General features: G+C 34.7%; 1 protein-coding gene across 1 annotated transcript in view; it reads right to left on the bottom strand.

Annotated features, from left to right (window-relative positions):
* RFX6 (regulatory factor X6) overlaps positions 1 to 24,363 on the bottom strand; it is a 56,668-nt gene that overhangs the window by 16,506 nt on the left and 15,799 nt on the right. The window contains exons 5-7 of the mRNA XM_025383679.1: positions 22,532 to 22,609; positions 21,379 to 21,406; positions 4,919 to 5,026 (exon numbers count right to left, since the gene is read on the bottom strand). Coding sequence (XP_025239464.1) covers positions 4,919 to 5,026; positions 21,379 to 21,406; positions 22,532 to 22,609 — 214 coding nt within the window. The remainder of the gene's footprint in view (positions 1 to 4,918; positions 5,027 to 21,378; positions 21,407 to 22,531; positions 22,610 to 24,363) is intronic.

The following is a 24,363-nucleotide window of genomic DNA, read 5'->3' as shown; positions in this document are numbered from 1 at the left end:
ATTTGTTCAACACACATTTTTTAAAAGATTCTATTATGTACCAAGCAGTATGCTCAATGTTGAGGACTCAAAAATTAAGGCAAAATTCTTATTTCAAGGATCTTAGTGCCTTGTGAAGGGAGAAAAGCAAACAAATGGACAACTACAGTATAGTATGAAAAAGGTAATTTTTCAGAGTACTATGGACCAAAGTAACATCCTAGTTTTATGCCTACTAAAATATTAAATTTTAAAATTTAATTTTTAATTTAAATTTAAATTTTTTAAAATTAATTTTTGGGTAAATATACATAAAGTAGTAAATAAACAAAGTAGTAAAACTAGTAACAAAGATTTGGGTAAATAAACATAAAGTAGTAAAATACATCAAATCTTCACACAGTTTTATGAAGTGGATGCTTGCAGCAGTATGGCATAACGATTTCAAATTTTGGCTCTGGAGTCAGCTCAACTTGGGTGCCCACCTTCACTGCACTACTTACCAGGTATGACTGCAAAAGTGGTTTTGTCTCTGAGCCCCCAAGCTTTTTAAGTAGGTAATAATAACATATTACTTACATGGTATTAAGAAAATCAAATAAAATAAGATATGATACATATGGAACAGTGCCTGGCACCCAGTAAGACCTTACTAAACATTATCTGGAATTAGTAATAATACCAAATGACGCATTTTCAAAAAAAAAGTTTCAAACATTGAATGTCTATTATGAAAAGTCTCTATTTTCAAGTTACCATGGATATTTGCATGGCATAGTTTAAAAATTTTTAAATATATTCTAAAATTTGCAATAGGCTAAAACTAGATAATATTCTGGCAACTTAATAACATTCAAACTAAAACTTTTATTTTACATGTTAGAAATTTCCCTACCTGTTGCCAGTTATGAACTCTATGTGAAAAAAAGCAATGTTTAGAGGTTGAATGTGTGAGCTTTGCCTTCAGATTACCTGGATTTCAATCTCAGCTCTAATTTGCCACTTACTAGTTATTACTAGTTACGTAACATTAGGCACACTACTTGATATTTATGTGCTTTAATTTCCTCATATCTAAAATTGACATGATAATAACCGTAGCTATAAAATAGGGTTGCTAGGAAGACTAAATGAATTAACAAATATAAAGTGTTTGGAATAATCCATAGTACATATTAAGAAACTGATGGATGTCAGCTATTTTGATTCCAATAGCATCTAGAGTAGTGGTGGTGATGGAGGTGTCCTATCCTAACCCTTTGCATTTCCCTTTATTCCCACAACCCAATACACATATCTCTGTGGTTTAGCTCAGAGCAGTATAACCATGACATGAACATTATTGATCCATTTGAAGGAGCTGTGCTGATTATAGAATACCTCTAGCAGGATATGTCACCATCAATGCAAGTGAGACTTGCTCTATATTTCAGGCAATGCTATTATATTTTCAGATTATTCCAAGTCATATGTTTAAAATGAGGATGAGTAAGACATGAAAGATGGAAGGGAAATCATAACTGTTGTCAAAAATTAACCCTTTCTGTATATATCCAAAAAAAGGAAATGAATATATCAAAGAGAGATATCCGCTCTCCCATGTTTATGGCAGCACTATTCACAATAGCCAACATATGGAATCAACCTAAGTGCTCATCAATGGATGAATGGATAAAGAAAATGTGGTATATACACAAGGGAATATAATTCATCCATAAAAAATAAAACCCTGTCATTTGCAGCAACATGGATAGAACTGGAGGGCATTATGTTAAGTAAAATAAGCCAAGCAGAGAAAGACAAATGTCACATGCTCTCACTCATATGTGGGACCTAAACAAGTGGATCTCATGAAGGTAGAGAGTAGACTGGTGGTTACCAGAGGTCGGAAAGAGGATGGGGAGAGGAAAATAATGAGAAGTTGATTAATGGGTACAAATACACAGTTTGATAGAAGAAATAAGATCTGGTGTTTGACAGATCTGTAGGGTGATTATAGCTTATAATAATCTCTTGTATATTCAAAGTAGCTAGAAGAGAACAAATGTTTCTAGCACAAAGAGAAGATAAATATTTAAGGTGATCAATAACCCAAATTACACTGATTTATCCGTACAAATTATATGAGCATATTAAATTATCACATGTGCCCCCAAAATATGTACATCTATTCTGTATCAATAAACTCTTTTAAAATTAATCATTTGAGCCCTGAAACCTATTAAAGTACAAGTAAGCCTTTATCTTCACAAGTATTTCTATTTGTTATAAAATTTATTGCTTTATATACAAATCATCAAAATTTTTAAAACTTACTGTTAGTATAATACTTAATTTGTTTATTTAATACTTACATAGTCTTAGGGCAATAAATTTTAATTCCAGTGTACTTTGCATCCTTTGTAAACATAATCTTAGCCAATTTTCTGAGAATAGACATTGTATTAGAGTGAGCAGGAGCAGAGGCAAGGCTTAGCTCCACTAAAGACAGTGAGCACATGGTGGGGGAGACAACTGCCTCGAGAGACACTACGAGCAGCAGGCCCCCGGCTTCAGTCAGTACCCTCACTGGGGTCAGCTTTTCACTGGGCAGTCTCCATTCTTTCGGCCTTAAAGAAGCAGGTGCTGGCTTGGCGCGGTGGCTCACGCCTGTAATCTCAATACTTTGGGAGGCTGAGGCAGGTGGATTACTTGAGGTCAGGAGTTCGAGAGGAGCCTGGCCAACATAAGGAAATCCCGTCTCTACTAAAAACACAAAAGTTAGCCAGGCATGGTGGCAGGCACTTGTAATCCCACCTACAGAAGCTGGGGCAGGAGAATCGCTGAACCCGGGAAGCAAAGGTTGCCGTGAGCCAAGATCGCGCCACTGCACTCCAGCCTGGGCAACAGAGCAAGACATTGTCTCAAAAGGAAAAAGAAAAAGAAGCAGGTGCCTTAAGTGCTTGATTTTAGCCCCACCACACTTTCTATGAACTGATAAGTTACCTGAGGAGCCTGGCTAATGGCAAAGAAGGTGACAGAGCTAAATTGTCCTCAAAAAAGAGTGTCAGTCCCTGGCTTTTATGATGGAGTCCACTGGGAATGAACGTAGAAACCAAGGGTTATAAAAGCACCTTGATACCTGAGAAATGATCTACAGACTAGTCTTTCAAATTGGCAGGTATGAACTTCCTTGGAGGCCAGCAGAGAAACGTGAAATTCCCGGTAAACTATTGGAGCCTGTTTCTCACCTCTCCTTTCTTCTTTGTTGCTTGCCTTTTTGGTCCCCCTCTCTCTCTCACCAGGTATATTTACACCATAAACATCTTCACGATAAGTCTGCCTGGAAGCAATCCTCTCCACAAAAGTAACTCAATAAAACCCTCCCTCAGAAGACTGAGATCCCCCTGATTTCCACAGGAATCCTCACAAACTGCCACATGTTAACATTCACTGGGGGATTTTCAAATATGAAGTCATCATATCACACATTACATCTATAAGGTAAAAAGTATGTGATAAACTTGAGCAATGTAATGGGAGAAAACAGTCAGAAGTGAACATAGTTTGAGAGACTTCCTTGGATTTGGCATTTGAGAATTATCTTCAATACTTTGCCTATTTTTTTTTAAGGGTATATTTTACTTTATTTTTTTTCCAACTTTTATTTTAGACTTACAGGGTACACACGCATGTTTGTTACATAAGTATACCAAGAGATGCTGAGGTTTGGAATACGAATGATCCAATTACCCAGATATTGAGCCTAGTATCCAACAGTTAGTTTTTCAACCCATTTCCCTCTTCCCCCTTCCCCAGCAGTAGTCCCCAGTGTCTACTGTCACCACTTTATGACTAGGAATACCCAGTGCTTAGCTCTCACTTATAAGTGAGAACATGTAGTATTTAGTTTTCTTCTCCTGCATTAATTTGCTTATGTTAATGGCCTCCAGCTGCATCCATGTTGCTGCAAAAGACATGTTTTCACTCTTTTTAAAGAATATTTTGCCTATCCTTAACTAACAGGGTATGGCTGTCATAAAAATGAACCCTGTAAGTTACTATGCATCTCTACTTATATGCCAATAAACATTTTTTTAAATCAACGTGTTATCTTTACTTCATTTCTACAAAAAGCCCATCACTAAAGTAAAGCATCTGGACATTAATCACATTCCTCTATCTTTGTATCTCAGAAATATGAACTGACTCAATATACTATAAGAGATGTCTTCTTCAAATGCTAATGAAATGTGTACTTTGGTTGAAACAAAAATGTAGAAATAATTATGCTCTAATTTAATAATGGTCTCTGCTACTAAACAGCCAACAGATCCCCGACAAATGACTTTAGAAGTACAGAAATAGAAGATTTAGTTTACACTCTATTACATAAACATTGAAAAGTCATATTAAGAATTATTTATAAACTGAATCCCAAGGAAAATGATTCTTTCTTAACTTTAAAAATAATGCAAATATAAGAGGACACAGAATTTTAGAAGTAAGGAAAGTTCCTGCTCATCTAGCATAGTCCTTGCATTCATCTAGCATGTCCCTCAGTGCTAGGGACAGATTCTGTCCTAGAGAAATGCTTGATTACCATTTACTGAAATAAAATGGAGATAATTGAAAACATAAAACTTTTAATTGAAGAAAGTGTATGTGACAGACACATTCTAGTATTTTCTTCCTCAATAGAGTTTTAAATGAAAAATAATGTTTAGTTTTTAAGGTTTATTTTACCACCTTCTGATTACACACTATCATGGAGATGGTAAATAATTAATTGGAAGTGTTAATCAATGTTAACAAAAGTTTGCCTCTCCTATAAATCAGTCAATTATGTTTGATTATGAAGATTTCTGATTGCTTCCTGCAGTGCCATGAAATTCCCAGCAAATTGACATATGGAGCCAACATATCAGGAAATCAATAGAGAAGTATCTGTAATTGATACCTTGTCCTTAGAAATGCATCCTTGGTATACAAGGTGTTGAGCGCTGGGGAATTCTGGAAGAAGTGTTCCAGTTTTTGAGCTAAGCGAATATTTACGAGTGAAGCCACCCTATAATTTAGAAAAATGAAAACAAATACATCATTATCAACTATATGCTTCCAAAGTACTATTCTAGTAAAATACAAATCCATAAAATTAAATTCTTCTTTATCTTGCAAACCATGAGAACTTACGAGATTTGAGTAAACTGTTTCGATTGTGTAACTGAATAAATGAGACATGTCAGCCAAATGGTTTTCAAACCTTCAATAAATAGTTTCATAGTTAGAATATTTTTCCTATCACTTCAAATTTTAGCTTTGAATATTTGTCAGTTTTCACAACTTTTAGAAATTTAAGTACACATTTGCTAATGGCATAAGTTTAGGAAGATCTGCCTTTGGAACTATTGAAATTATTTTAACTACAAGAGGATCAGGAATTGTCAAATCCAACCTCCCTTTTTACAAATTAAGTAAATGAGATAATTGAACATAATTTATTCAGTCTCAGAGGTAAGTACTACTAAAATTTTTATTGGAGTCTAATTTTCGATTCTCAAGCTAGTGCACTGGACTGTCACACAAAAAGTTTCTTCTACCCTAAATTCAGGCATGTATTGTTCTTTCACATCTCTTGGGGAAAGCATACTCAAGCCATTTTCAGAAAATTAGAAAAGTGACAAATAACTTACAATGCTACTGTGCTGGTATACTTACAAGAAATCCAGACAGAAAGAACAAATGTATATTCATGACAGAACCGGAGCCTCAGCAAATCAGTCTCCCAGGCCATAACTGATTGTTCCTCCTCCCCAAGCAAAATTTTAACAAACCAGATTGTAATCAAAAGTTTGGGGAAATAATGAAATTATGAATATAATAAAGGACATAAAGTGTCCCTGGCAAGGACAAAATTTGGTTCTTTCTCATAATTTTCTCACATTTATTTCTAGACTGTATGCCTTTATCTTTGTCATATTGAGGATGTTTAGTAGACAAAAACTTAATTACTGTCATAGACAGATTGGGTTCCCATCCTGTCTTTCTAGAACTTATATTGGTAGAGTCAAAGGAACTGGGAACATTTTTGAGTCCTTTAACCCCAGATATTTTAGAAGCCCTGATTTCTTGTTGACTTATTTGATATAAGATTTCAATAAGCTTTATATTGAAAATAAAGTAGAAATTCATTTTTTAAAATGAGGTTTAAATTTTTAGCTTTATCTCTTTTCAAGTATAGTTATTAATTTTTTAATTAATAACTTATTTAATAATTATCATAAACTGATATAATAGCACAGTTAATCCCAATCCACTCTATTTACTAATCTATCTTAATTTAAGAAATGCTTCAAAAACTTTCAATGCTTTGGTTTTCCAGTTATGAGCACCAATTATCATTGCACTGTCAAGGAATGTTACTGTCAATAAAAATAGGAAAAATAATATAGAAAACAAGAAAATAAATAATTTAATCCTTAAAGGAAGGAAGTTATATGACAAAATAGAAAACTAACATTTGTTGGATAAGCATAACAAAAATTTACCTAAATCTTAATTTTAGAAAAGTTTGCACTTTTCATATATTTTTTCTCTTGTGTGGAAAGTCGAGTTTTTTCATCTCAATATGTGATTTTGTGATATAGGAAAAGAGAAACAGAGAAATATAAACCCCAAAAATGACAATACACAGTATGATACTAAATTAAAGTAGGAATAAAAGAATACTCTTATTTCCATTAAAGAAATATAATTAGTAATCAAAAATATTTTTACAAAGAAAAAAATAGACTCAAAAGATTTTAACAGGTGACCTTTTATCAAGCATTCAGGAAACAGACAATTTCAAGCTTAACAGATTTTTTTCTGACAACAGAAAAAAAGGATAACTTCCCAATTCGCTTGAAAACATATATGTCAAAACTAGACAAGAACAGAAAAAGAAAAATCATATTTCAATCTCACTTATTACTACACTTAAGACAATATTAAACAAAATATTAACAAACAAAATTAAGTAGTGTATAAGTACGATCATACTCAAGTTAGGTTTAAATTCATCATATTAACAACAAACAGGAGAATGCTGTATATTATACAATCATCTCAACTGATGCAGGAAAAAGAGTTTGTTTAAAATCCACTACCATTCATTAACCTCTCTCTCTCTTTCTTTTTCTTTCTCTCTCCCCACTCCCCCATGTGTGTGCGTGTGTGCTAGAAACAGAGGAAAACTTAATTATTATACAAAGAATATCTATCAGAAGCCCACAGCAAATGTCTTACTTAGTGGCAAAATACTATAAAAATTCTCTGGAAAATCACAAACAAGATAAAGTTGCCTGCTCTCACCTTTTTTACTCAACACTATACCAGAGTTTATAGCTAGAATAATAATGAACTCAAAAAAGTAATGACAGATTAAGTACCAAAAAGGAAGAGACAATATTAGCATTATTTGCTGCTGATGTAACTGATTTCACTGAAAAACTAAAACAAATTACACAAAAATTATGGTTAACAATAAAATTTTTTTTAGCAAAGTTGCTGAATCCAAGATCAATTTAAAAGTCAATTGCAACAACATGGATGAAACTAGAAAATACTGTGGCAAGTGAAATAAGCCAGGCACAGAAAGACAAATATCACATGTTCTCACTCATATATGGGAGATAAAAAATTTGATCACATGAAGTTAGAAAATAGAATGGTGGTTACAAGATGCTAGGAAGTGTGGTGGGTAATGGAGGATAATGAGGAGTTGATTAATGGTAATTACTTTAAATGTAAATGAATCAATCTCTCCAATTAGAGGACAGATATTGGCAGAATGGAGTTAGACAAAATAGACTCTAAATTTTAAAAGGTGTGCAAGAGACAAGGATATTATATGTTAACAAAATTTTGACAAAGCAAAAAAGGTCTAACAATCATAACCCTTTATGTACCTAATAATAGGTATGTACAGATAACAGACAATAACAGATAATCAAAATATATGAAGAAAAATTGACAAAATTAAAGGGAGAAATGAACTGTTTTACAATAATAGTTGGAGACTTTAACACCTCATTCTCAATAATGGACAGAACAACCAGACAGAAGTTAAGTAAGAATATAGAGGATGTGGCGGCACAATAAACCAACTAGATTGAACAAACGTATACAGAATAATCTACCCAACAACAACAGAATACACATTCTTTTCAAGGACACATGGACATCTTCCAGGATACACCATATGTTAGGCCACAAACTAAGTCTCAGTGAATTTGAAAAGATAGATGTCATACAATGTATCTTCTTCAACCAACATGGGATGAACTTGGAAATAAATAATAGCAAAAAAACTGGAAATTTTACAAATTTGTGGTAATTAACCAACATACTCAAAGAAAAGCTCCAGAGTTGGCTTCAGCAGTGAATTGCACCAAACATTTAAAGAGGAACTAATACCAATACATCTCAAAGTTTTCCCAGGAATTGAAGAGGAAGGAGTACTTTGTAACTTACTCTGTGAGGCCAATATTGCCTGATACCAAAGTCTGACAAAGATATTGCAAGGCAAGAAAACTGCAGACCAATATCCCTTATGAACTTTGATGCAAAAACTCTCCACAAAATATTAGTAATCCAAATTCCACAGCATATTAATAGGATTATACACCATAAATAAGTGAGATTTATTTCTGGAATGCAAGGGTGGTTCAATATATAAAAATCAATAAATGTATTACATCACATTAATGGAATAAAAAAATGATAATCTCATTAGGTACAGAAAAAGTATTTGAAAAAATTCCATATCCTTTCATGATAATAATACTCAACAAACCAGCCATATAGAAAAACCACCTCAATATAATAAAAGTTATTTATGAAAAGTCTATAGAAAACATCATACTTAATGGTGAAAAACCAAAAGCTTTTCCTCTAAGATCAGGAACAAAGCAAGTCTGCTTTCATCACTTCTACTCAACATGGTACTAGAAGTCTTAGCTAGAGTAGTTATGCAAACAGAAAATTAAAATTATAAAACAAGGCATCCAAATTGAAAAGGAAGAAGTAAAAAATCTCTATTCACAGATGATATAATTTTATATGTAGAAAACCCTAAAAATGACACACACACACACACACACACAACTAATAAATGGATTCAACAAAGTAGCAGGATTCAAAGTCAGCATGCAAAAACTAGTTGCATTTCTATTCACTAATAGTGAACAGCCTGAAAAGAAAATTAAGAAAACAATTTCATCTACAATAGCATCATAAAGAATAAAATACTTTAAAACTAATTTAACCAAGGAAGTGAAAGACTTGTACAATAAAAACTACATAAAAGAGCTGAAAGAAATTAAAGAAGACATAAATAAATAAACAACATTCTATTCTCATGGATTAGAAGAATTAATATTTAAGATAGCAATACTAGGCCGGGTGCGGTGGCTCAAGCCTGTAATCCCAGCACTTTGGGAGGCCAAGATGGGCGGATCACGAGGTCAGGAGATCGAGACCATCCTGGCCAACATGGTGAAACCCCGTCTCTACTAAAAAAAAATACAAAAAACTAGCCGGGCGAGGTGGTGGGCGCCTGTAGTCCCAGCTACTCGGGAGGCTGAGGCAGGAGAATGGTGTAAACCTGGGAAGCGGAGCTTGCAGTGAGCTGAGATCTGGCCACTGCACTCCAGCCTGGGCAACAGAGCGAGACTCCATCTCAAAAAAAAAAAAAAAAAAGATAGCAATACTGCCTAGAGTGAGATATAGATTCAATGCAATTCTAGTGACAGTTTTTTCAGAAAAAGAAAAATCCATCCTAAAAATATCTGTGGAATCTCAAGGGACCCTGGGTAGCCAAACAATCTTGAAAACGAAGAGCAAAGTCAGAGAAGACTTCCTGATTTTAAAACGTACTATAAAGTTACAGTAATCAAAACAATATGGTACTGTCATGAAGACAGACACAGAGACCAATGGAATAGAATAGAGAGGCCAGTAACAAACTCTCATAGATATGGTAAAATAATTTTTGATAGGGGTGCCAAACCATTCAATGGGGAAAGAACAGTCCTATTAACAAAGGGTGCTGGGAAAACTGGATGTCCACATTCAAAGGAATAAAGTCAGACCTTTACCTAACACCATATACAAAAATTAACCAAAAATGAATCAAATATCTAAATGTAGGAGCTAAAACTATAAAAATTTTAGAAGGAAACATAGAGTAGAAGATTCATGACATGTGATTTGGAAAAAAAATTTTGTATATGACACTAAAACACAGGCAACAACAAAAAATAGACAAATTGTACTTCATAAAAAAGGCTCGTGCCTATAATGCCAGCACTTTGGGAGGCTGAGGTGGACAGATCATGAGGTCAAGAGATCGAGACCATCCTGGCCAACATGATGAAACCCCATCTCTACTAAAAATACAAAAATTAGCTGGGCATGGTGGCACGCACCTGTAGTCCCAGCTACTTGAGAGGCTGAGGCAGGAGAATCGCTTGAACCTGGGAGGCAGAGGTTGTAGTGAGCTGAGACTATACCACTGCACTCCAGCCTGGTGACAGAGTGAGACTCTGTCCCCCCCCCCCCAAAAAAAGAAACACTTTTGTTCATAAAAGTTATGCATGTAACTGTACATGACACTATGATCAGAATAGAAGGGCAATGTATGGAATGAGAGAAAATATTTGCAAATCATGTTTCATAAGGGATTACTATACAGAATATATTGAGAACTCCTAAAACTTAACAACATAAAAGTAAACAAAAGGATTCATACTGGGCAAAGGACTTGATATACACTTCTCCAGAGAAGATATATGAATGACTAGCAAATGCATTAAAATATGCTCAATGTTACCATTATTAGGGAAATGCAGATCAAACCCTAAATGAGATACCACATCACACCCACTGGGATGGCTACTACAAACACAAAAACACACATAAATACACACAGCAAAAATAACAAATGTTGTCAAGGATGTGAAAAAATTGGAATCCTTGTGCATTGTTGGTGAGAATGTAACCTAGTACAGCTGCTATGTAAAACAGTTTGGTTTTACATAGCAAAATTAAATTTAAAATTTTAATTAAATTACATTTTAATTTTAATAATTAAATTTAATCAAAAAATTTAATCAAAATTAAAAATAGAATTACTATATGACCCAGTAATTCTACTTCTGGGTATATAGCCAAAAAAATTATAGCAGGATCTCAAAGAGATATTTGTACAACCACGTTCATAGCAGCATTAGTCAGTATAGCTTAAACGTGGAAGCAAGCCACATGTCCATCGACAGATGAATGGATTAGCAAAATGTGGTACTGTATATACATACAATGGAATATCATTCATCCTTAAAAGGGAATGATGTTCTGACATATGCTACAACATGGATGAACCTTGAGTACATTATGGTAAGTGAAATAAGTCAGTCACCAGAAGACAAATACTGTATGATTCTACTTAAAGAGGATTCTAGAGTAGTAGAAATCATAGAGACAGAAAGTAGAATGGTAGTGGCCAGGCACATGGTAGAGGGAAGATGGGAGTTATGTTCAATGAGTAGAGTGTTTCAGTCTTGCAAGATGAAAGAGTTCTGAAGGTGGTTGGTGGTGATGGTTACACAATGATACCAATGTACTTAATACCACAAAACTGTAAACTCAAAAATGGCTGAGATAGTATATTTTACATGTAGTTTACCACAATAAAAAATATGAACAAAAACCAATTACAAATGAAATAACTTAAATATTCAGAGCAACTTCATGCTTTCAAGTTTATAGAGAATATTATTATAATCTTGGAATACACATAACTTTTTAAAAAACAAGATATAAAAAGCACTAACCATAAAATAAAAAAAAATCTTCATCAAAAGATACAGTAGAGTATTGAGTCATGTCACTAACAGGAAGAAGTTATTTACAACACATAACTTACAGGATATTAGTATCCAGAACATATAAAGAACTCTTAAGGATTAAAAATTGAAAATAAAAAATGATATGATTTGAGCAAACATTTCACAGAAGAGAATTGGCCAATAAAAATCCAAAAATACATTCTAGCTCATCAGTTGTTAAAAACAATTTCCAAATAAAAAACACAGACACGATTTTACACCTACAAGACTGGCAAAAACTAAAATGTCATTTAATACTAAGCGTAAGAATAGGTACAAAAGTAATGATCACACACAGCTGGAGAGACAGGAGTTGATACAACCACTCTGGAAAATAATTTCAGCTTTACTAGTAAAGTTAAAGATGAGTATATCTTAGGACCTGGAATTCCACTCCTAAAGATGTGTACCTGGAGAACTGCTTGTGTCACCATTGTTTTTCAGGCAAAAAAAAAAAAAAAAAAGCCCCATCCACAATGGAATGAATAAATGCATTGGGATAGTTTCCTACAATGGAATATTATACAGGAGTACAAATAAATTAGAACTTCATATATTGGCATTAAAGAATCACAAAACCTAGCATTGAATGAAAGCAGAAAGTCCCAGGGAAAACAAGGAACCTCTTTTTATGTAGGATATAACTGGGCAAATAATAAACAATATGTTGTTGAGAGATCTATTTGTAAGTGGCAAACTTTATAGAAAAACAAACAGTAACACCGTACTCTGGAGAGTGGTAACTTCTGATAAGTAGGAATGAAAAAGTGATTGAAGTGGGTGCACAGAGGACTTCTCTCTTTTCAATTATGAGAAAGGGCTTGAGTTTTCAAATTATGATTATTTTTAAAATTCTATGCATGTGTTTGTGTATTTGGGTGAGTATGGGTGTTGTGAATAATACATTTCCCAATAAAAAATGTTAGCATGCTAAAGAAACACATATTAAGAAATAAAGTATGTAACTTTAATTCTAATACTTTTAAAAACTCTCATATTGGTAAATAATAGTTTTGTGTAATCAAAGCTAGCAATATGTGCAACATCAACAAGTGGCAAAAGGGCCCCAAAAAACCTTAAAATTAATTTTGTTTTGGATATGTTAACAACTGGTTACAAAGATGATGTAAATTGCATAAATCAAATAATATCCAGTAAGTGTAACACAAAAAGAAAGGGAGGAGTGATTATCTTTAAAATAGTAAAATACACTCATTTTAATTTCACTAATATGCTTGCTATTACAATCGTACTAAAAGAGGTGCCAGATCATAGGCCAGCTACAGAGGTCTGGGTTTGTTTTGTTTTGTTTTTTTTCTCAACTGATAATTTTGGTACTCTTGGGTGAACTATTAAGAATTGTATTTCTAAAAGAAAACAAGAAGGACCCTACAGAAAAGAAACAAATATGACTAGAATGCAAGAGGGTCTGATTTATGAGGAGAGATTAAAGGACTTAAGCTGCACAGCTTGGCTAAGTGATGACAAAGGAGAGTATGATAACAGTCTACAAATATTTGAAAAGCATATACCAAGGAGAGAGGATTTGATATTTATCTTGGTACAAGGTTGTTCAACTGGCTGTGAATGGTTGATGTTAAAGAGAAGAAAACTCAGGCTATCAAGGAAACTTCCTGGTAGAAGTGTATGAAATCAATGGACCCATTCCCTAAGAAATAATGTCAACTTCAGTAGCTGCTTGAAGCAAAAATTTGGCCCACACTAGAAGACTCACAGGAAAAGAAAAGCTTTCTTTGATAGGAAGAAAATATTATAATTAAGTTTTGTTCATTTGTTTCATTCCTGTGAATTAACAGATTCTGAGACAATCTCTAAGACATTTCTGAAATTTAAACCACTCCATTTATGAATAAAAAATTTAAAACAATAACAATTATTAATACTGAGTAGTAACTGCTCTTAACATCTTTTTCCTGTTTTTTATTTTGTTTTTGTTGTTTTTTGCTGCTGTTGTTTTTGTTTGCTTTTATATTTTGAACTATTTAAAACTTTTTAAAAGATACAGAGAAAAAAATAATAAATACCCACTTACCATCCTGATTAAGACATGAGACATTTCCAATACTAAAGCAGCCTTGCCTAATCTCATTCCTTTCTTCCCCCACAAGAAATAATGTTCTGGGCTTGGTTTAGATCATTTCTACTCAAACATTAAAAAATTTACCTAGTATGTAAATGTTCTTAATATTATACTGTTCTTTAAAATTGGTACCATACAGTATGTATCCTTGTACTTTCAATATGTTTTTTTCACTCAACTTTAGGTTTTTGAGATGATGCTAATTTGATTATTATAACCATCATTCATTCGCTCATACCCAAAGCAGTATAGCACTCTATTGTATAAATGTATAAAAACTTATTTCCCATTATATCATAATGAACATTTAGATTATTTTCGAGTATTCTGCAATTATAAACCATGTCGCAGTGAACATCCTCATACACACCTCCTTGTGCACAATGTGAAGGTTTCTTTAGGAATGCAGTCATAAAGTGTGTAAATCTTCAACTTCACTAGGTATTGTCCCTTCCACTCTATATGAGAGTTCCTTTGGTCCATATTCCTGTCAACAGTGTGTCTTTAGACATTTTAATTGTTGTTAATGTAATATTTGTGAGACAATCACACATTAGGGTTTTAATTTTCATTTCCCTAATTAATATTTAGATTGAGCATTTTTTTATTGGCAAGGGGTGGTATTCAACATATGTTATGGACACTGGTCAACCAGAATGCCAACTAGCACTGTTAGTCATTCTTTATTTACCCTGAATTAATTGCTTCTTCATATACTTTGCTATATTTCTGTTGGGTTGTCTTTTCATATTGACTTGAATTCTATACATATTCTAGAACCATGCTGTCCAGTACAGCTTTCTGTTATGATAGAAATGTTCTGTATCTTTCCTGTCCAATACACTAACCACTAGCCACATATAACTCTTAGGCACTTGAAATGTAGCTAATGTGACTGATAAACTAAATTTTTTACTTTACTTAATTAATAGTCACATGTGGCTAGCAGCTACCATATTTTACAACATAGTAATAGATATTAATTATCTGTCATTCAGTGCTTCTCAATTTACAATGGGGTTACATCCCAATAAAACCATTACAATTGGAAAATATTGTAAGTCAAAAATGCATTTAATATACCCAACTTACTGAACATTATAACTTAGCCTAGCCTACCTTAAATGTGCTTGGAACATTTACATTAGGTTACAGTAGGGCAAAATCATCTAACACAAAGCTTATTTTACAATTAAGTGTTAAATAACTCATGTAATTTATTAAATACTATATTGAAAGTGAGAAGCAGAATGGTTGTATGGGTACTTGAAGTACATTTTCTACTGAATGCATACCCCTTTCACACCATCACAAAGTCAAAAAATTGTAAGTCAAACTATTTTAAGCCAAGGACCAACTGTATATAATTTATAAATATCCAGTTATGTTTTATATATTTTACATATATTTGCTTTTGTGTCCGTTTTTCATAATTAACATTTCTCTATATCATTAAAAGAGCCTTTTAATAAATAATATTTAGCCACACAAAAGTACAATAAATTATGTAACCATTTCTTTGATATTAGTCATTTAGGTTACATATAGTTTTTCACTGTAATCAATAAAAATTTTGTGCATAATTTTCTGTCTTCGTTTCCTATTTTTGGGAGGTGTGGTGGCTCACGCCTGTAATCCCAACACTTTGGAAGGCCGAGATGGGCAGATCACCTTAGGTCAGGAGTTCGAGTCCAACCTGGCCAACATGGCAAAACCCCGTCTCTACTAAAAATACAAAAATTAGCCAGGCGTGGCAGCACACGCCTGTAATCCCAGCTACTCGGGAAGCTGAGGTAGGAGAATCACTTGAACACTGGAGACACAGGTTGTAATGAGCCGAGATCATGCCACTGTACTCCAACCTGGGTGACAGAGCGAGACTCCATCTCAAAAAAAAAATAAAAATAAAAATAAAAATTCATACAAAATCCACACAAAAGTAGAATTAGTAGGAAAAGGATATAAACACTTTAAAGACTCTTGGTGAAGATCTTCCAAACATTTTCCAAAAATTCATTCTGCCTTCAGCAAGATATGAAAGAGTTACCTCATTCTGCCTTCGCCAACTTCACAATAATTTTTAAATATTTGATAGTTTCATATTGTAAAATGATATCTTAATTTTTGTTTATTTGGTAATCCTTTCTTCATGCATTTATCAGCTTTTTCTTTCTCCTGTGAATCATCTATTCACATCTTCTACTACTTATTGTGCTCTTCATATTTTTATAGGATTTTTATGTACTACAGATATAATTTTATTGTCGTATTTGCTGAAGGTATTTCCCCCAGTTTTTCCTTTGACTTCAAATTTTGTATATGATGCTTTTGATACGAAGAAGTTTCCAACTCTGTGTTTTTCTTTTTCCTATGAAATTTCTTAAACTGCTTTTATACTTAGAAAGTGAATAACTCCTTTCAGACGTGGGATAGATATATATATTTCCTCCTAAGTATTATTTTTATATTTAATTGTTTATATGAAATTCACATAAGTTGTTAAGTTGTGAGGTATAGAAATTTTTTTGCAAAATAGTCAATTTTTCTAACATTATCCCCTGAATAATTTTATTTATATAGTACTCCACCTTTCTCCAAAAAGGACACAGAGAAATATTTTCTTTCTTCATTTGTTGTAATTTCTCCTTGGTCATATGCTAAAACCTTATAAATACTAGGGTCTTTTGTCAGGTACCCTATCTCTGCTGCAGATTTGTTCCATCTACAGTTGACTCAGTCTCATAATGTCATAATATTTTGATACGTGGCAGACAAATTCCCTTTTCACTCTTCTTGTTTACATTTCTCTTAACTATTACTTCCTGTATATTCTTCTAGATTAAGCTCGTAACCATATTCATCTCCAAAAATTAATCACCCACTCAAATTTTCATTAGAATATAAAATGTCTAAATTAATGTAGGAAGAATTGGAGTATTTATAATCTAGCATTCCTATCCAGGCACATGGTATGTCATTTCATTTGTAGTTTTCTTTTACACCTGTACTTTTTTTTCCAAAAAGGCGGTATGCTTCTCTTATTATAACTGCTCCTGAATATTTTGCATTTCTTCTGGCTTATACCAGAATTTTACAATCTTCTATCTTTCTTGTCTTCTACAAAGACAGTTGCTACCTATCTCAATAAATCAGTGAGAAAATTAAGTCCTACAGAAAATGATTTGAACAACCATTTTGTCAATTCTCTCAAGGATAGTGCTTAATCAATACCATTCTAAACACTCATGCATAAAAGAGTTTATTCCTTATATTCAGTGGGTGTCTTAGGGCATTAGGGCTACATTCTCTCTAGGAAACCTGCTTGAGAATAGCTAGGACTTTCTTTTTTTTTTTTTTTTTTTTTTTTTTTTGAGACGGAGTCTCGCTCTGTCGCCCAGGCTGGAGTGCAGTGGCTGGATCTCAGCTCACTGCAAGCTCCGCCTCCCGGGTTCACGCCATTCTCCGGCCTCAGCCTCCCGAGTAGCTGGGACTACAGGCGCCCGCCACCTCGCCCGGCTAGTTTTTTGTATTTCTTAGTAGAGACGGGGTTTCACTGTGTTAGCCAGGATGGTCTCGATCTCCTGACCTCGTGATCCACCCGTCTCGGCCTCCCAAAGTGCTGGGATTACAGGCTTGAGCCACCGCGCCCGGCCTCGGGACTTTCTTTTAAGTTCCTCAAACTCCTACTTTCTTTCCCTGACTTTTGCCACAGCACATGACCTACACTACCATTCCTGAGAGAAATGCAAAACTACCAAACAGAAGCTACCACAACTTTCTGCCAAAAAAATCTACAAATCTGCTTGCATCCGAACTTACCCTTTCTCTTTCTAGTTTTCATGGAAGCACTGCTCCTCCTCTCTAGTGCCAATTCCTCTAATCTGACCTCCTCAGTGACCTTGTGCTCTCAACTTTCCTTTCTTTAATATTTTCAGTCTTCACTCTTTCCTGTATCTGTTTTATTAGCATTAGACATTAGTCTAATCATCCTTCAAAACTAAATTCCAAAAAATTAGCTGGGTGTGGTGGTGTGTGCCTGTAGCCCCAGCTACTTGGGAAGCTGAGGTGGGAGGATCACTTGAGCCCAGGAGGTTAAGGCTGCAGTGAGTCAAGATTGTGCCACTGCACACCAGCCTGGGTGACAGAGTGAGAGACTCTGTCTCAAAAACAAAACCAGAAAAATCCCAAATCCCAAGTCCTTTTCCAGTTATCACCCTGAACTTGACTAAATGTTCTACATTCAATGCTACTTCCCACTCATTTCACAAACCAAACCCCAGCTCACCACTGCAAAGGCTCTCCCTGAAATCATTAGTTATCTCCACTTAACTAATTCCATGGATCCTTTCCACTCCTTATCTTGATGACTTTTCAGCACCATCTGAGCATTCCTTTCCGTAGGGAGCATTTTTTTCTCCTGACTCCTGCGACACTGTATTCTCCTCCTTCTTTTCTTATCACTCTAGACTCTCCTCTATTATCTCACTGACGCTCTTCCTCTCATTTTTCACAACTGTTTTTTGGTAACCTCTTGTCTTCTCATTCATTTTTTTCCCTAAGTGTTTTTATCCATTACCATGGCTTCAATCACCATCAAACTAAATCTTGAAGTCCTCTTTTCCAATCACATATATCCAACTGCCCACTTAAAATTTGTGTTAAATGTTTCACAAACACATCAAATATGACAAGTCCCAAATTAAACCCATTATCTTTTTACTCTTTCTACCTGCTTCTCCTTCAATATTTCCCAACTAAAATCAGTTACTTCTCTCCATCCCTAGGGTTACTATTCTAGTCCAGATCTTCTCTTACACAGACTCTCCAGATAGCCTCCAATGGACCTACTGGATTCCTGCCTTACACTCTTCTAATGTATTCTCCATGTCATGGTCAGAATGAGTTTTGTAAAACACAAGTCTGATGGCGTAACTCTCCTTTAGTGGCTTCCCATTACAGAATTCTTAACCTAATGAGACTATACACAATCCAGCCTCTACCTATTATTTTACTCTCTACCTCATTCTATACTATAGTATGCATAATTTTTTTTATTTTTTCTACAATGTGATGCACCTCTGCTTGCCTTCACATATGCCAGTGGTTGACATTTGGTAATGTCGGAGACATTTTTGGTTGTCACGACAAGGGGGTGGGGGCCTGCTACTGGAATGTAATGGGTAGAGGCCAGAGATGCTGTGATACTACTAAGCATCCTACAATATACTTGATATATTCCATAAACATTATTATCTGAATCACAATTTCCATAGTATGGAGGCTGAGAAACCCTGGCGTATGCTATTCCATCTGTCTTAACCACTCTTCTTCCCTCTTCCCCTACTCCACTCCTCCTCCAAACTACCACTATATTCTCAGTTATTTCCTTAATATCACTTCCTGTGAAGAATGTCCTTAACTCCCTAAACCTAGTTACTCCCATGACACACTTTAGAATTTCTTATAATTACTTGTTCAAGATATACTTTCCTGCTATACTGTAAAGCTCTGGAAGGGCAGGACCAAATCTCTTCATTCACCATTTTGTCCCCTAGTACCTGTAATATCATATATCTGTTAATTAATATCTTCACCATGGGTTTAAAAAAAATAGGATCTTTCTCTGACCTCTTAGAAAAGCAAATACATCTCTCAGCCTCATTTTTCTTAGCTGTAAATATGCTGACACCATACCTCACAGTTATGAATGTTCAAATGAACTGATGTATATGAAGATTTGCACTGAAAATTTTGTGTCTGAGCACACCAATGATGGTTGGTCACCCTAAATACAATTTTTTTTTTGAGACAGGGTCTCACACTGTTGCCTAGGCTAGAGTACAGTGGCACAATCATGGCTCACTGCAACCTCCCCACCTCTTGGGCTCAAGCGATTCTGCTGCCTCAGCCTCCTGAGTAGCTGGGATTACAGGCGTGTACCACCATGCCCAACTAATTTTTTGTATTTTTAGTAGAGACAGCATTTTACTATGTTGGCCAGGCTGGTCTTGAACTCCTGGGCTCAAGTGATCCACCCACCTCGGCCTCCCAAAGAAAATAATTTTTAAAAAATTTCAATTGTGTTATGAAAATATTTTATTATCATTTTAAACATATTTAGAGTAGTTCTGAGCCTTTAGAAAGCTCTTAGTTGTGTTAATTTCTATAATCATCAAAGTAATGGTACACTATTATTGCCTTCAGGTATCCACAGAAAATGGTTAGGCTATAGAGTTTAATCAGAATATTTTATTTTAATTTTAGTAATAAAATCTACAACAGCATTTGTAGCATCCTCTTCTAAGAAGGAAAAAGTAGACCTGAGAAATATTTTTCTTTTGTTCCATGAAACAAGGCTTGCCATTTATCAGATGAGGGCTTGCTAATACCACCAACCTCATCAAACTAGTAGAAAGAACACCTGAGAGAAATCATTTAAATTCCCTATTGACATAAACTTTACTCAACCAAAGTGTATCTCTAAGTCAATATTTTTGCAGTTTCACAATTGTTTATCTAATAAAGAGCTATTATTTCATTGATAAAAAGAGCAATCTGGAGGATTTTTATTATGTAATTAGCCATTAACTGTATTAAAAGCACTGGTGGAAAGAAATTGGCCATTTAGTGGGTTGGGGGCCTCATATTATTTCTTAAAATATGCTTGCATCATTTCACCAAACTAATGGAGTTACACTTTGCCTCAGGTCCAGATTTACTACACAACACATGGTCATGTGCCCTTAGCTTGGCAGCATCTCTTCTTAATGATTAGTTAACTTGAGGATAATGAAGGCCTTATCATGTGTCTAATTAGCCATGCAGTCCCTGATGGTAGTCTAACTCATTTAGATAAAGTCTGTTCTTGAAGGAGGGGGTGGAGAGGAAGTCTAGGGAGAAAGATTGTATACACATGTGTACGTGTGTGTGCGTGTGTGTGTGTATGTGTGTGTACACAAGGTAGTAAAACAAACCATAGTGTAGCATAGCATTTGGGCTCCTTGATAACTAATAGATGTTTTGTCTAAATGGGTACAGTCCAAAGACCAATTCTTTCCATATCCTCAGCTTAAGCTTTTTGTTTATATTTAAGTGAAAACTTTCTGGATAAATGATAGTCTTTTTTTTTACAGTCTTGTAAGTATCTGATATTAGGTAAAGATAATTAAAAATGTATCTCTCCTAGGTTAACTGAAAGTTGTTTGGTAGATCCAGACAAAGATTCATTTGTTGTCACAAATCTAACTGAGCTGTATCTGAAGTCCTTTGTCAAGGGATTCCTAATAAATAACATTTATTTCTACATTTGCCAAAGGGAATAATTAACATGTATTGTTCAGCTTGTGAGACATATTATAGCAGATGTAAAATCGAGATGAAAAGAATTCTTACCTCATTCTTTAGCTTGCTTCCAGAAAACCTTAAAAAATTAGAACATTTTCCATTAGTTCAGTTCAAACAAAATTACAGCTATAGCATTCAGCGATATGTAGACAACCTAAAGAAGCAGTAATTTCATACCATAATTAGGGAAATAAGCTGGAGAAATTTGCTTTTTTAAAAGAACTCAAGCATCTTTCTCAACTTACTACAACAAAATAAGTTCTTTAGAAAAAAAGTAAAATGAATAATATTTTTAAAAGTCAGGTGAGATTTGAGACAAGTAAAGGACACTTGCTATTAAACATGTGTGTGTGTTCCAGGCTATATTTACATTTTATAGTGGGGTGGTGGCTAGTAAGCAGCCTTATGTTCCTTGTAATATCTAAATTTATCTTAGTATGACTCAGTGACTAAACGTTTTTTATCCAAAAGATACTTTACTTTCAAAAATAATTTCTTCTTTTAAGAGCTAAGAGCAGTTACTGGTAAATTATACCACAAGGCAATCTCAGATACAGATCTAGTTATTCTGAGTTTCAGTTTAAAAAACGAATGATGTGTGATATCATTGGCTTCATTAGATGTAACCTCACTTACTAATATCCCCATGATAGCTAACAGTGGCTTAGAGCACTGTGCTGCTTATTTTCATTCATGTTTTACCTTTCACAGAAACCCAAACAGGTCAGTAGTTTCACCTTCGTAAGGTAAGATCATGGTCAAAGTATATGTGATTAGAGATTCTTACAATAAACTTTCTATCTTGGTAAGGTGCTAGTGAAGCCCATAGATCTTTAAAACAGGTTGTCTCAGAAAAAAAATTATATTTACATTTACTGCCTTTATTTTATTGAATCCAATCTGAAAATAGACTTTGCTTTATTAGTAAATACTAATTTAAAAGCAATTCTGCTTACTTGATTTCTCCTCTTCATCTCTCTGGAACACCTAGTACACAATTAATTTCTCACTAATTATGACAAGTTATATAATTTGCCCAGGAATCTAGATTATATAATCATCCTTACAAAGTGGACATTAAGGTCCGATGCTTAAATGGAAACATTTTGATAAGGAAAATTAAGAAGTCATTTTATTCAATAGGTATCATGCATATTTAAAGAAACACAGAGAATTTGTCTTGAAGATGGTGTAACTCTACCTTGTCAAGCCTTTTCCAGAATAAACGGAGTGGTAATATGCACTGCTCTCTTTGATGCCAATCCCATAGTAATGATACCTAGAGCAAAGACAGGACCCAGCTCTGTGTTAATGAAGGAGATTTTTGAAGAGGAAAAAGAGACTAAGGTGTAACTGAAGTAACCATGAATAAGAACTGCAAACCCTGATGACCTTTCTTTTCTGACATTTTTCAGGTAGGTAGCATCTTAATGTGCTCTATCCCTCTTTGATAGCCACTACTCCCACTTATTGTTGTTATTTCTGACTCTAGGTTTGAAAAGGATAGGAGAATCACCTACTGACAATCCTTTTACATCCCCCAAAACATTAGGTTCCAGATCCCAAGAATGTATAAATGTAGGCATTGGCTCTAAGTATATGTACTGTATGTATTTACAAATTGAGTGATTCAGCATGAATTTAGTCAACTGGACAAGAAAATGCTATGGTTTTCTTTACCATATCTATTGAATGGAAAAAAGAGTATGACATTATGTGTGGGGAAGACCAATCTCATGCATGGGAATATGTATGAAGCATGTGACCCTTTACACATTATTTTCCTCATGAGGACTCAAAAGTCCAATTCACTATTTTCACTTCAAACTTTCGTGCAACAATGGGGAGAAGGCTATGTTGTAAATCAATGAAAATGACATGTGGAAAGTAACGGTACCATAGATAATTTGTTATAAGTATGCCAATGGATCATGAGTCACAATACAAGTATAGCAGCTCACTGATTCTCAAATTATAGCTCATTCTCCTAAGCCACAAACTCTTGACATATTATGCATCCATATATAAACACTACAAATATTATACACATGCTAGTGGAATAGTGGACATTTAGTGAGGATAGCCAGAATCCTGTAGCATCTGCTTTCTGTGGTCAGTCCCCACTCTCTGCCATCCGTCCCCCATAACTACCTACTGTTTACCAACTCCTTCAATTTGCATTCATCTAAGATCAGGAAAGGAATGAAAAAAAGAGAATGAGGGGCTTTCCAGTGGACTTCAGCCTAATTATATTTTAAAACATTGTTTCTGAGCATCACCATCTGAGTTTAAAGTGGATCCTTTAAACTGAGGATCCACCATCTGAATCCACAGTTCATCCATCTGGTTGAATGGATGAATCCTCAGTTCATCCATCAAGGTCCCCATCTCTGGCCTCAGCAGTAAAGAACTACTGGCCAAGAAGTTCCACTCCTAAACATTTTCAGGATCCAGGACAGGAGTACAAATGGAAGCCTACATATCATATGAATAGCTATTTGAAAACTATAAATCGAGCTAACGAACTCCTAACAAAAATATTCCTGTCCTCTTACATTGACAATTTACCTCCATAATGATCTGGTAGGTAAATATGAATTTAGCATTCTTAGACTCCTGGAGTTCCATATGGGAACATGGTGGTGGGGGAAGACCCACACCTTCACCCCATTTTTCAGCTCTGGCTCCTTTGTTCACTGTGAGGGAACTGGACTGCACATCCAAGATACAGCTGCATCTGCATCACCCACTAACAGCTAACCTTTGGCCACACCTCAGTCTAGGGTTATGAACACTAGTGGAGCAGTGTGGCCTTCTGAGGATGGACTTGGGACATGCCCAATACAGGCCCAAGAAGTGGGCCTGGGGCAGTTTGGACAGGGAATTCCAGGGCCCCAGGGACCCAAAAGTGGGATGTGGTTTTTGGATGGACACATTCCCTCAGGCTTTGGACTCCTGCTTCATGTGAGGACAGCAGCTGGAGGACAGCCAGAATGAGCCCTCCAAAGTAAGAGGCCCAGAGATGGCTTCTCT

This window comes from Theropithecus gelada, chromosome 4, assembly GCF_003255815.1.
Source record: "Theropithecus gelada isolate Dixy chromosome 4, Tgel_1.0, whole genome shotgun sequence".
Taxonomy (NCBI): Eukaryota; Metazoa; Chordata; class Mammalia; order Primates; family Cercopithecidae; genus Theropithecus; species Theropithecus gelada.
Note: the sequence above shows the minus strand (reverse complement) of the source record. Positions and strands in the feature narration are given on the sequence as shown.